Below are 15099 nucleotides of genomic sequence, written 5' to 3'. Positions count from 1 at the left end.
ACATAGGTTACCATGTTTAAACCACTGGAATCAGTAAATCTTCAACTAATTTTGGCTAAGCTGATTGAATTGGAATAAAAGACGATTTCTTTAATCAAAATGCAAATCTCTTTGGATAACATCAAGTTTAAAATAGGTGAAGCTCAGTAGTGAGGAGGGGGGTAAGATAGGGCTTACCAATTTGTATTGAGTTAGACCATTTTGGGGTTTGCTTTGATTCAACATTAATATTACAATGATTATTATTTAATTGTAAGTTGAAACAATGTTGGTATAACATACTAGGATCCAACATTATTGATTGTCAGGTTTTGTGTGCCTCCTTCAGGCTTTCCAGGTATTAGAAATTAGATGTGCATATACATAATAAACATCTGAAAATACATTTTATTGCTATGCCATTTTTATTCATTCATTGCCTGGATATAAAGTAGAGCAGTGGTTTTCAATCTATGGTCCGCGGACCCTGGGGGTCTACAAAAGCTTGAAGAAATGTTACGATTTAAATCTTAAATTAAGACTTGGGGGTCCATGGCCATGGTCCATGGCCACAAAAGGTATTTCAAGAGGGTCCATGGTGAAGAAAAGGTTGAGAACCACTGGAATAGACTACATTTCAGAAACAGACAGCTTTACAAATGTTTACTGGAAGCTGAGTCATGGTAATTAGATTTCTTTTCTTGATGGTTCAAAACAATTCACTCCTTATCCAAATAGCTTCTTCAGTCTGAGCAAGTTGATTTGGGGGACCCCATATATATCCTCAAGGGTGCTTTCATTTCTCATCTAATCTGGTTAGGCTCGTTAAGTGAAGAGACAAGAGAGTTGTTGGGATGTAAATATTCCAACATCCCAACAACTCTCTGCCTACTTGCCTAACAAGCCAACCCAAATTGGGTGGGAAATGAAACTACCCTTGAGGACATATATGGGGTTTCCCTAGCTAACTTGCTCTGACTACAGAAGCTACTCAGATAACAAGTGTTTTGAACCAACAAGAAAAGAAGTCCACTTGCCCTGGCTCAACTTCGAGACAACTCTACCTGGATGACTGAGAATCTTCATCAACATTTTACAAATGTTTACTGCCAGAGCTACAAATTAGCTTCATATTAAACCTTAAGGAATTTGTACAGAATGTGGAATAACAGCTTTTTGGAATTAAATTGGCTTAAATAGCAACTGAGCTACAATACTAGAAGAAAGTTGTCTTTAATATTGCTTAGAAAGCAATATATTGGGTATAATTGAGCTCAGTCTGTCATTACCTTTTGAACCTACTATGAAATAACATTTTTGTTCAGAGATAAACTTGACATTCTTAACTAAGATTTATTTCCAAGAAAGTTTTTAACCTTTAATTCAGTGCACCTACCTCTACATGAACAGGGGTTATTTCCAGAAGACCACAATTTTATTCTGCCTTCCTATGTATCTAAAAAATAATCTGCAACTACAGATATATACCAATTCCTTTCTTTTGTTTCCTTTAGTTAAACATTTTACACAAGCTATTAAAAAGCTATTGGCAAAGTTATTTTTCCCTCTAAAATGTAAACAAACAAACAAAAAAGAATAATATTCAACTGGGTCAAACAATAGTGTCCATTATTACACCAATGTTTTTGATTGTTTCAAAATAATACATTCTAATTTAATTTAATTACTTAGTTCCTTAATAGAAATAGATCACTAAGTTCAAGGAAATTAGTGAAGCAAACAAGAAAATCATTGTTTTCATTACCGGTAGTCACAAGTTAACTCATAAATAAGTCCAGAATGATGGAGTAAATGACTTTTACATTCTGATTTCCTAAAGATGCTTATGCTGACTATCTTTAATCAAGAAAATAGAACATGGGTCTTGTAAATCTGTTTTCAGGGATTGCTGACAAATATTTTTAAAATCTTTGGATTTCAGCAACATGGTACATAGGAAAAACACAAAAGTCATATATCATGGTCTTAACCATAATTCTGTTATGGGCTCTCTGCAGTTGTTCCATATCCTCTTTATTCTGGAGTAGGTCACTCCCAGATCCAAATCAAACACAAACTCATTTAATATCATTTCTATGGTTCATTGTAGCTTTATAAGAAAAGTTTTACTCTTTAATTCAGTGCACCTACCTCTACATGAACAGGGGTTATTTCCAGAAGACCACAATTTTATTCTGCCTTCCTATGTATCTAAAAAATAATCTGCAACTACAGATATATACCAATTCCTTTCTTTTGTTTCCTTTAGTTAAACATTTTACACAAGCTATTAAAAAGCTATTGGCAAAGTTATTTTTCCCTCTAAAATGTAAACAAACAAACAAAAAAGAATAATATTCAACTGGGTCAAACAATAGTGTCCATTATTACACCAATGTTTTTGATTGTTTCAAAATAATACATTCTAATTTAATTTAATTACTTAGTTCCTTAATAGAAATAGATCACTAAGTTCAAGGAAATTAGTGAAGCAAACAAGAAAATCATTGTTTTCATTACCGGTAGTCACAAGTTAACTCATAAATAAGTCCAGAATGATGGAGTAAATGACTTTTACATTCTGATTTCCTAAAGATGCTTATGCTGACTATCTTTAATCAAGAAAATAGAACATGGGTCTTGTAAATCTGTTTTCAGGGATTGCTGACAAATATTTTTAAAATCTTAGGATTTCAGCAACATGGTACATAGGAAAAACACAAAAGTCATATATCATGGTCTTAACCATAATTCTGTTATGGGCTCTCTGCAGTTGTTCCATATCCTCTTTATTCTGGAGCAGGTCACTCCCAGATCCAAATCAAACACAAACTCATTTAATATCATTTCTATGGTTCATTGTAGCTTTATAAGAAAAGTTTTACTCTTTCCCCACAAATAGTGACAGCCTCCATTTAAAAACAGCCTCCTGAACACACGAATCATGCAGTGTATCTTTCTGTAAAAACAGTGGCTGTTTTTATGGCAACTCCCAGATCTTGATGAACGTATCTTTTCTTTTATGTACACTGAGAGCATATGCACCAAGACAAATTCCTTGTGTGTCCAATCACACTTGGCCAATAAAATTCTATTCTATTCTATTCTATTCTATTTTTGAGTAATTATTACTAGAAGCCATCAAGGCTGTGCAACACAATACCTTATTATAATATTATTTTCTCCTAAGAATTCTCTTGGTCAGACTTTGGGTCAGCCAGGCCTACCTCTAATAAGCTATAAATTGTGGGTGCCTCCAATGCTGGAGGCTTTAAAAAACAGATTAGACTACTATTTGTCTGAAATGGTATAGGGCAGGGGTCTCCAACCTTGGCAACTTTAAGACTTGTGGACTTCAGCTCCCAGAATTCCTTAACCAGCTTTGCTGGCTTAGGGATTCTGGGAGTTGAAGTCCACAAGTCTTAAAGTTGCCAAGGTTGGAGACTCCTGGTATAGGGTTTCCTGCTTGAGCTTGAGTTGGACTAAAAGACTCCAAGGTCCCTTCCAACTCAGTTATTTTATTCATTCCCAAGCTCTATGCCTCTTTTACATATTCAACATCCTATAATGCCTCAGTACGTTGAGTCCTTAATAGGCTAGATGTTTTGGGAGGTGAGGGTTCTGGAAAATTTGAGAAAGGGACAACTTTTAGAAAGTATTCCAGTCGCAATGCCCCTATTTACAACATTTATAAGCCATTCCTCACACATTGCTCTTTGGACTGGCAACCTGAATTTATTACTGGAGAGAAATATCCCCCTTGCTTAAGCATTAAGTGGCCTTAGGAGGGCTATTGGACTCTGTTCAAAGGTATATTATGCTGGAGTGGAATCAGCTGTAGACTTTTGCCTTCCAGAATCAGCAATGTTGACAACTTAACACTGATGCATATGCTTTCCAGTATGAGTTTGATTTTAATTAGTCACAATTCCAAAGTTTTGTGTATTTCTAGCCTTCATTTCCACCCTGAGTTCTGTAAAATAGTGGCTGTTTTTATGGCAACTCCCAGATCTTGATGAACGTATCTTTTCTTTTATGTACACTGAGAGCATATGCACCAAGACAAATTCCTTGTGTGTCCAATCACACTTGGCCAATAAAATTCTATTCTATTCTATTCTATTCTATTTTTGAGTAATTATTACTAGAAGCCATCAAGGCTGTGCAACACAATACCTTATTATAATATTATTTTCTCCTAAGAATTCTCTTGGTCAGACTTTGGGTCAGCTAGGCCTACCTCTAATAAGCTATAAATTGTGGGTGCTTCCAATGCTGGAGGCTTTAAAAAACAGATTAGACTACTATTTGTCTGAAATGGTATAGGGCAGGGGTCTCCAACCTTGGCAACTTTAAGACTTGTGGACTTCAGCTCCCAGAATTCCTCAGCCAGCTTTGCTGGCTTAGGGATTCTGGGAGTTGAAGTCCACAAGTCTTAAAGTTGCCAAGGTTGGAGACCCCTGGTATAGGGTTTCCTGCTTGAGCTTGAGTTGGACTAAAAGACTCCAAGGTCCCTTCCAACTCAGTTATTTTATTCATTCCCAAGCTCTATGCCTCTTTTACATATTCAACATCCTATAATGCCTCAGTACGTTGAGTCCTTAATAGGCTAGATGTTTTGGGAGGTGAGGGTTCTGGAAAATTTGAGAAAGGGACAACTTTTAGAAAGTATTCCAGTCGCAATGCCCCTATTTACAACATTTATAAGCCATTCCTCACACATTGCTCTTTGGACTGGCAACCTGAATTTATTACTGGAGAGAAATATCCCCCTTGCTTAAGCATTAAGTGGCCTTAGGAGGGCTATTGGACTCTGTTCAAAGGTATATTATGCTGGAGTGGAATCAGCTGTAGACTTTTGCCTTCCAGAATCAGCAATGTTGACAACTTAACACTGATGCATATGCTTTCCAGTATGAGTTTGATTTTAATTAGTCACAATTCCAAAGTTTTGTGTATTTCTAGCCTTCATTTCCACCCTGAGTTCTGTAAAACAGATTACAATCTAGGAACAAAACAATAAAAAGATCAATTTTTAAAAAACACAGTAAAAATTAAATCACATAAAACAAATGAAATGACTGAAAACAATAACAAGAGTAAAAGACAATTGTAAAATCATTCAAAAAAACAATGTAATTTCTATTAGTATTTAAGAAGTAAGAATAAAAAAAATAGGTGCTACATAAGGGTGCTGGGATAATCCTATTGACAGTTGCCAGCTCCCCAGCCTCCTTGGTAGGGGCCACAGGTGGGAGGCTTCTGAACATTATCACCACAAATGGGCAGATTTAGACTGGAAAAAGCAGCTGTGAAGGGTATTGTGCCACATAGTGTCCACCTCTTTCCAAAGAAAACATAGAGCTGTGGTTTAAACTTTGACAGAAGTTTAGGGATGGGAACATCTCTCACCGCTCCTCTCTGCTTTGTCCGACACAGACCCTGCCTCCGTATCGCGGAGCAGGGTTGCTGCATGACCTCTGACGGACCTGAAAGCCAATCCCACAGGAAGTGCTGCAGGGGGCCCAGGACGACCATGGGGTCCAAGCTCCATTCCTGACAGAAGGAGGAGAAAGGAGGAGAGATAAAACATGGCATCCGGGTTAATGTCTTCGTTCAGTCTTATGATAAGTTCAACCCCACTGGCTATGAGGCACCAGCAGGTGTGCAGAGCTGACTAGGTTTATTAAAAATGTATTAATAGAATTAAATACCCCCAACTACAAAATTTCTAATTATAAGGATAATTCAAAAGTAGTAATTTCATTGTGAGCAGATTTCTGCCTAGGTAAATTATAACACAAATAAATTTAGATTTTATAAACCAAAGTCCTCATACATTCCTCATCGTTCATAAATTTACACTCTTGCTGTAATTTTTCAAGTTTGTGAACTTTATGACAGCATTTTATGGTATTGCAGAAAAAGAAGAGGGAGAACAAAGTTGAAAGGGGAGGATTAAAATTAGCCTGGCTTTGGAAGTTTGATTTCTTACCAATTACTTGTTTTAGGTAAGAAAGCAGTGACTCTGCAATATGTATATCCATTTGAGCAGCTAGAATAGGTTATGAACTTTTTGAAAGATAAAGATAAAAACTATAAAAATTGCTACCTAAAAAAATTAGAACATTGTTATTTCAGAATCTTAACAATGTTCTCCATACAGATGAACAGTGGACATTTGTTTACACATATTTTTAATGGATAGTTTAAAAGATTCAGATAATATTTCTAAGGACTTGCATTGGTTAAAAAGCAAACCACCATGGTTAAACATAAATTATGGGTTTTATGGTCTTTTTTATGTTGTTGCTACCATTGCTTTTATTTATCTTATTGATGTTTCTATTAATGTTTCACTTTAGGTAATTTTTACATTCCAAGTATGTTTATGAATGGTGGGCTGACATAGAAACAAATAGAATATATGTATACTTGAATCTTCTAAATGCCATTTGCAAGTGTGGTTTTTAAAAAAGCAACATATTTCCCATAACATGTTAATATTAAGGCCCAGCCAACAAAGTGAAGAATCACTCCAATATTTGCAACAACTTCTTTGAGAAAGATTCGGTTGTACTTCCTATTCTTCAAACAGATATGTCTTATTCTTAATCCCAATAGGAAATACATTTCAGGAACAAACTTGTATCCTATCCAAGAAAGTATCACAAAATAGAACGTGACACTGTTCTTCTATCAACCCAACATTCCTATTTTCTCTACCTTGGAAAATGAGGTCAATTTTTTTTAAAAAAAGAAGTTTGATCTCAAGTCTTTTTCACAAGCTATGTTCTTTCTTGGATTCCTGAATGTTCATATGGGAAACAGATGCAACTGAAGAGCCTGGAAACTAAAAAATAGCTGGTAGTTCATCTGTTGTAGCAGGAATATTAGAATTAAAACTTGACCTTTGTCTACACTTTCTTAATTTGTTCTCTCATTCTCTCTTGGGAATGAGCATAACTTTAGATCAGTGGTATTTTATTTCTCTTTCATTGAAGGGTAAGAAATTTTTGAAAATTACTTTTTCCCCTTATAACTGAGTCGTTTTTTTGTTTAGCAAGTAAGAAAAAAACTGAACATCAAAAAATGTTTTGATAAAACAGAACAAAAAATGGATAAATGCTTACTATGTTCAGAATGACACAGGAAAAACACAAACAACAAAACCACCAATATACAAATCAAAATCATACACAAAATTTAAAACTATTAGCTAGTTCTGTGTCCTTGTGTCAATATAATCATGTGTAAATAATTCAACCATTTGTCAGACATATGTTTGGAATAGCAGTCAGAATATAAAGTTTTACATATTCAGATTTCTTTTTTTGAAGATTCTGATCTTAAAAGACAAAGGCTTGATTTACATTCACTTCTCAATAAGGTTTTTATTACCACACTGACATTTTCAATAGAAATCTTAGATTTGTTAGTAAAACCTCTCCTTTAAATATTCTAATAAAAGAATCATATGGCATACAAAGCCAGTTAACATGGAAAATTGTAGACCTGTGAAGAATGTAAAATGACCATATGGCTTTATTCCCTAACAGTTACTAAATGTTAACACTAAGTACATTTTTCATCTATTTCCTACAGACTAATCTTATGCTATTCTGCATTTAACTGATCAAGAATGCTGGCAATAATTAAATCATTACACCAAGTTTCTTATGTCTCTTGCAGAGAAAATAATGTTCCACATGGTGGAGTTGTAACAGCTGTATAAACTGTTTTTTTTTAAAAACAAAACAAAACCCAGAGAGGATCTAGAAGATCTAATCAAACTTTTATTTTTTTAATCATGTGTCATCCTGGAGTGAGAGAAGACAGATATTCATATCTCAGGTGAGTCATAAACTCAGTGGGAGATTTTGAGAAATCTTTTCAGCACCAGGTTCTGTTCAGAAAATCAGAATAATTATCCATCACACCATTTTCATAAACACAAAACACACCTTTGCGTATTATGCCTAAGTAACTAACAAAGTTCTATTGCCTCAGTTAGTAATTTTATTCCAAATGCTAATGTTCGCTAGCAAAGAAATGGAAAACCATTCCTTCCCAGTGAGATTCAAATCGCATCAATTTATGTGTCTATTTATGTATTGATATGCATGCCTTCATCTCTAAAATGTATCATTTGATCAGCTGATAACATATACATGTCAGAAACACGTAATATTAGAATAATAGCTTGGGTGCACTCACTAAGCATTGTACAGTTTCAGGTAACTTTACAGAATTAAATCTGAATCTCTGTGACCTAGGCCAACAGAAAGGATGTGTTTGAACTGATGCTTCAGTATTAAAACACCTTAGTCATACTGAAAAAAATTGACCGGTCTTTCTTTTTCATTAATAACCACACACCATTTTTCAGTATAAACAGCCATATCATTTACTCGCTCAAAGATGTAGTCCCAGATTTTGAAAAGTTAATATTCCAAGTTTCAAATTTCATGTATTTCATGTTTCTGTTTTTTTTTCTTTCAAACTGAAGTAGTGCTAGAACTCATACATTTAATGGAGCTAATACCAGGTTCCTTATCAAAAACATTGGAACTAGTTCAAATCTTTGAAGGGTTTGAATTTAATGAAGAAAGCCTGCTGAAAAAGATAGCCATACTGAGACACAGATGACACAGGAGGAATAATGAACTGGGAAGATGAAGGGTGATTCAACTGGTAGGTTGTGACCAACTTTCTTAAGCCAAAGAGCCAGTGTTGCCCGGAGACATTTCCATGGCCATGTAGCAGCATAACATCATGCCATAGCACAGTACAGTATGGTAAAACATGGAATGCTATTACTTTCCCACATACTTATATGTGGTACCTATTTATCTACTTGCATTTGCATGCTTTCAAATTGATAGGTTGGCAGGAGCTGAGACAAGTGACAGGAACTCACTCTGATTCATGGCATTCAGATCTTGAATTTTAATGGTCTAAGACTCAGTAACTTAATCATTGAGCCACTAAGTCCCTGTAGTTATGAGTGAATCAATATAAATTAATCAAATGCAATTGTGGGCTAAACTCAGCATAACCACAATGCCTCTTAACAAAATATCTTGTACACCTTGCCAAGATCAAAATGCCTTTTTGTGTTGGGATAGTAATAGCTTAATTTAGGATGGGACTGATGCCCTGATGGAGTACATTAACCTTTTCCCCTGCCATTATTTTTCCTATGGAAAGTGTCCCTAACTTGGAAGATGATAGTTTCAAATAGTACAGAAAACAATTCTGAGCCAAGCACAATGGGGAAGCCAGAGTTTGGTGCAGGAGTCCCAATGCTAGTGTCTCACATAGCACAGTTTGAAAAATAGGTTTTTTTTAGAGTGCTAAATTTAATGGCCTGTTTTTACATGGCAGCTCATTTATTTGCATGAAACCATTTGGAACTATCAATGATACAATGGCCAAACTATCAAGTGTTAAGAAGCCAGGAGTAATGTGTACATCATCCTGCCCTATGACTATCCCAGTTGTTTGGAACAGCCTTTAAAACCATCTTATCCTCCTCCAAATTCTTCACTCACTAAGAATGCTGCCTTTAAGTAGGTGAGATTAGAAATTCTGATGGTGACAGTGATGAAGAAGAACACAATAAAGTATTCTATTTATGTGCAAACTTAGAAAGTATTTTAATAGCTATTGCAAAGACACTGGGAGATGTTCACATGACATGGGGAAAAGGCCACTTGGTAACAAGATGAGATATTATATCAGGAAAAAAGATGTGGCTAATGTTTATTTTTTAATGTACTGATTACTTTCCATGAGAGGCAGATTTAGTTCAGAGGCAGTGTTCTAATGCAGGGGTCTCCAACCTTGACGACTTTAAGACTTGTGGACTTCAGCTCCCAGAATACCTCAGCCAGCAACGCTTTCTCAGCTGGCTGAGAAATTCTGGGAATTGAAGTCCACAAGTCTTAAAGTTGTCAAGGTTGGAGACCTCTGTTCTAATGCAATCTACTGAAAAGGTTCAAATTCCCAATACTCTACCAGCTTTATAGCTTTGCTATAATAAATATTTAGTAGCCTTGTATAGTTTTCTATAGACTGTCTTCCTCAGGTTTAAGGTCTATAAGCATGTTTGGTCAAGATGTAATGTAGTGGAAATTCATAATCTGGTGAAAGGGACAGTTCCATCCTTCTGGTGACTTGAAATGCAAACATTTTGAAGTACCTTGAGCAATTTGCAATCTCTATCCTGGCTCCTTCACAGTCGCGTCCACCACACCGTGGCTGAGGGTTGTTACACGATCGTGATCTACACATGCAGGAACCAGTACTATCTCCATCTGAGTGTTCACATGGTTGCCATGGAGACCAGGTCCCCAACTGCCCATGCACCATCACATTTTTCACCTAATTAAAAGAAAGAAAAATCAGTATGGCGAGTCTACACAGTGCATAAACTGCTATAAGAGCAAATGCGGTTAAAACCAGGAAGCCTTGAACCTTTCCTCTGACGCTTCAGATAATAGCACGCTTCAGTGCATTCTTGGCTCATGCAAACAATCAGATATAATCAGAAAACAAATCAAGAACATCCATTACTCTTCACAATGTACAATACAGTCAATGCAACTTATATATACTGAAGATAGAACCAAAACGAACTTTCTAACATTGAAGTTTACGGCAGATTAAAGAACCTGAGCAAATTTTGATAGGAAATTCTGAACTTGATGTGTCGAAGTTAAAAATATAGTGACAACAATCTTCTTTTTTTTTTTTACATATTTACAGCTTGAGTCCTTTATGTCTGCTATATCAAATTGACCATTGCTTCTAGGACTCCTAAAATGCACCCCTGCAGGATATTGTTTTCATCTTTCCCCCTGTACAAAGAAAGACAGGGAAATCCTCCATGGGCTCCTTTCTCTTTTATCCATTTATCTTCTCACTACACACAACAGTGATTTCCCAAGAAAGCACAGATGGTGATCAGGACAAACAGTTTGTTGCACTCCTAATCAAATTCACCCTGTAACCAGTCTGTCTTTTTTTTTTCTTTACAGACTTTTGGTGCAAGGGGAAAAAAAGAGAGAGAAAGCAGCAATAAAGAAAATACAGGTTACAAACGAAAATCAGAAGGTCTGGGTAGTCAACCTTTTTATACCTACCGCCCACTTTTGTATCTCTGTTAGTAGTAAAATTTTCTAACCGCCCACCGGTTCCACAGTACTGCGCCATGTATCGTCTGCGCATGCCTCTTGCGCATCGTGGATTGGGTTGGGGGGAGCGCAGGCTACCAGCTCTGCTTTTCTGTTACAACTGGGTGGTGTGGGAGGAGATGTGCGAGCTTTTCTGGGACGAGGTTCTTTCGTTTCCGGTCGCACTATAGCGCCATTTAGTTTCACTTACGTAATGTAAACTTATGCGCAGACGATACAAATAGTATATTTTCAGAAATTTAAATTGTCACAGGGAATTTTATGAAAACCTAATGAAAATGTTTTTAAATCATGCTATGACAATTTTTTAAAAAGTCAATTAAATTAAAAAAAGGGAAAGTGCTTCAGTATCGTACAAAACCCCTACCACCCACCATGAAAGCTGGAACGCCCACTACCACTGGTCTAGAGGCTCCTCTATGAAAAAAGTGGTGAATTCAGGCGTTACGGAAACCTGGCTGGGCACGGAAGGGGGTGTCCCCCTTGTTGAGATGTGCCCGCCAGGTTCCCGTGCATTCCATCAGCCGAGGGCCCAGGGCAGGGGTGGAGGGGTGGCGGTTGTGATTAGAGAGAGCCTAGAGCCGAGGGAGACCACTGTTCCTCAGATTGCTGGGTGCGAATCCCTCTTTGTGAGATGGGGTCATAGGTGTCAGGTGGGATTACTGATCGCGTACCTGGCTCCTTGCTACGTGACAGTCGCCCTGCCCGAGCTCCTGAGGTGCTGGCCGGGTGGTAGTTGAGACCCCAGACTTTTAGTCATGGGGACTTTAACTTGCCATCTTCCGCTTGTCAGCCACAGCAGCGCGGGAGTTCATGGCTTCCATGACGGCCTTGGACCTGACCCAAGTAGTTGATGGCCCTACTCACATTGGGGGTGGCACTCTGGACTTGATTTTTGTCTCTGGTCAGTGGTTGAGAGATCTGGACTTGAAGGAAATAGTCATTGAACCTCTGTCATGGTCAGATCACTCTTCTTCGCCTGGACTTTCTGACCGCTACTCCCCACCGCAGGGAGACGGAGCCGATGCGTTGGTTCCGGCCCCAGGCGCCTGATGGACCCGGAGGGGTTCCGGACGGAGCTTGGGCCATTCCTGAGGGTCTGGCTCACGGCTCGGCTGAGGAACTTGTTGCGCCTGGGAACAGGCCGCGCGGGGCCTTAGACCGAGTCGTGCCTTTGCGGCCTCTGACCCGGCGCAGGTCCCAACCGGCCCTTGGTTCTCCGAGGAGCTGCGAGGGATGAAGCGCCAGAGAAGACGCCTAGAGAGTTCCTGGAGGTCTAGCCGCTCGAGGCTGATCGACACTAGTGAAGTCCTATACTAGGACTTACCTAGTGGCATTGAGGGAAGCGAGGCGTAGCTACGCCTCCTCATTGCATCGGCAGATAACCGCCCAGCCGCCCTGTTTCGGGTGACTCGCTCCCTTTACATCAGGGGAGCGGATGACCCGTTGCAGGGACGTGCTGAGGAGTTTAACGGTTATCTATACGATAAAATCGTTCAGCTTCGGGATGGTCTGGACCAGAATTGCAGTGACGCGGGTGAGACGGCTGAGGCGGTCTTGGTGACATTTTATGGGATGAGTTTGACCCTGTGGCTCCGAGGACATGGACAGGTTGTTGGGTAGGTTGAATGCCACCACGTGTTTATTGGACCCGTGCCCTCCTGGTTGGTGCTGGCCACTCAGGAGGTGACACGAGGCTGGCTCCAGGCAATTACAAGTGCTTCTTTGGTGGAGGAGTCTTCCGCCGCCTTGAAAGAGGCGGTGGTGAGACCCTCCTCAAGAAGCCTTCCTGGACCCGGCTGTTTTAGGTAATTATCGTCGGTCTCCAACCCGCTCATGCGAAGGTTGTAGAGAGTATGGTGGCATATCAGTTTCTACACCTGGATGAAACTGTCTATCTAGACCTGCTCCAGTCCGGCTTCCGGCCCGGTTACAGCACTGAGACGGCTTTGGTCGCAGGATGATCTCTGGAGGGCCAGGGATAGGGATGTTCCTCTGCCCTGGTCCTGTTAGACCTCTCAGCGGCTTTTGATACCATCGACCATGGTATCCTGCTGCGCCGATTGGGGATTGGGAGTGGAGGCACCGCTTATCGGTGGTTCTCCTCCTATCTCTCCGATCGGTCGCAGACGGTGTTGACGGGGGCAGAGGTCGGCCCGGGCGCCTCACTTGTGGGTGCCGCAGGGTCGATCCTCTCGCCTTTTGTTCAACATCTATATGAAGCCGCTGGGTGAGATCATCAGTGGCTTCGTGTGAGGTACCAGCTGTACGCTGATGACACCCAGCTGTACTTTTCACACCGGGCCACCCCAACGGCTATCAAGTGTTGTCCCGGTGCTTGAGGCCGACGGGTCTGGATGGGGAGAAACAGGCTCAAGCTCAATCCTCCAAGACAGAGTGGCTGTGGATGCCGGCATCCCGGTACAGTCAGCTGGGTCCTCGGCTGACTGGTGGGGCAGTCATTGGCCCCGGCGGAGAGGGTGCGCAACTTGGGCGCCCTCCTGGATGAACGGCTGTCTTTGAAGATCATTTGACGGCCGCTCCAGGAGAGCTTTTACCAGGTTCGCTTGCGCGCCAGTTGCGCCTTTCTAGACCGGGATGCCCTATGCACGGTCACCACGCCTCGTGACGCCTCGCCTGGATTACTGCAATGCTCTCACATGGGGCTCCTTGAAGGGCATCCGGAGGCTGCAGTTAGTTCAGAATGCGGCTGCTGGTTATAGAGGGAGCCCTCGTGGCTCCCGTGATGACACCTATCCTGCGCAGACTGCACTGGCTACCTGTGGCCTTCCGGGTGCGCTTCAAGGTGTTGGTAACCACCTTTAAAGCGCCCATGGCATAGGGCCGGGTTATCTACGGGACCGCCTACTGCTACCGAATACCTCTCACCGACCTGTGCGCCTCACAGAGAGGGACTCCTCAGGGTGCCGTCAGCTAGACAGTGTCGTCTGGCGACGCCCAGGAAGGGCCTTCTGTGGGGCTCCCACCCTCTGGAACGAACTCCCCAGGACTCCGTCAACTTCCGGACCTCCGAACCTTCCGTCGCGAGCTTAAGACGCATTTATTCACCTGTGCAGGACTGGCTTAGATTTTAGATTTTAAATTTAGATTTTAAATTTATAGATTTTTAAATTTACAAGGGTTTAAATTTGGTTTTAAGATTTATATTTCTATTTTTTAATATTTGGCATTAGAATAAGTTTTTTAATAGTTATTTTAATTGTATATAAATGTTTTATGTGCCTGTGAACCGCCCTGAGTCCTTCGGGAGATAGGGCGGTATACAAATTTGAATAAATAAATAAATAAATAAATAAATAGAGTATTTTTTATTTATTTTATTTATTTTGTCACAACATCATACAAAAAGATTATATAGTATATACACATATAAACATATATAGGAAGAAGAAAAGAAAAACAATAGGACAGGAACGGTAGGCACGTTTGTGCGCTTATGCACGCCCCTTATGGTCCTCTTAGGAATGGGGTGAGGTCAATAGTAGAAAGTTTTTGGTTAAAGCTTTTAGGATTATGGGAAGAGACCACAGAGTCAGGTAAAGTATTCCAAGCACTGATGATTCTGTTGCAGAAGTCATATTTTCTGCAATCTAGATTAAAGCGGTTTACATTAAGTTTAAATCTATTGGTTGCCCTTGTATTATTGCAATTAAAGCTGAAGTAGTCTTTGACAGGAAGGACATTACAATAGATGATTCTGTGAGTTAAACTTAGGTCTTGTCAAGGCGACGGAGTTCCAAGTTTTCTAAGCCTAGGATTTCAAGTCTGGTGGGATAAGGTATTTTGTTGTTTTCAGAGGAATGGAGAACTCTTCTTGTAAAATATTTCTGGACACGTTCAATTGTATTGATGTCAGAGATGTGGTGAGGGTTCCAAACAGGTGAGCTGTATTCTAGAATTG

The 15099-nt window shown here is 39.7% G+C and overlaps 1 protein-coding gene across 10 annotated transcripts in view; it reads right to left on the bottom strand.

Annotated features, from left to right (window-relative positions):
* Window positions 1-15099, bottom strand: part of SEMA5B (semaphorin 5B) — a 578355-nt gene that overhangs the window by 38040 nt on the left and 525216 nt on the right. For all 10 annotated transcript variants that reach the window (XM_058195316.1, XM_058195280.1, XM_058195269.1 and 7 more), the window contains 2 exons: window positions 10184-10365; window positions 5392-5535 (listed from right to left, as the gene is read on the bottom strand). In XM_058195316.1, coding sequence (XP_058051299.1) covers window positions 5392-5535; window positions 10184-10365 — 326 coding nt within the window. The remainder of the gene's footprint in view (window positions 1-5391; window positions 5536-10183; window positions 10366-15099) is intronic.

The sequence above is a fragment of the Ahaetulla prasina genome, chromosome 1 (genome assembly GCF_028640845.1).
Source record: "Ahaetulla prasina isolate Xishuangbanna chromosome 1, ASM2864084v1, whole genome shotgun sequence".
Taxonomy (NCBI): domain Eukaryota; kingdom Metazoa; phylum Chordata; class Lepidosauria; order Squamata; family Colubridae; genus Ahaetulla; species Ahaetulla prasina.
The sequence above is the reverse complement of the archived record's forward strand: the minus strand, read 5'-3'. Positions and strand labels throughout refer to the sequence as shown.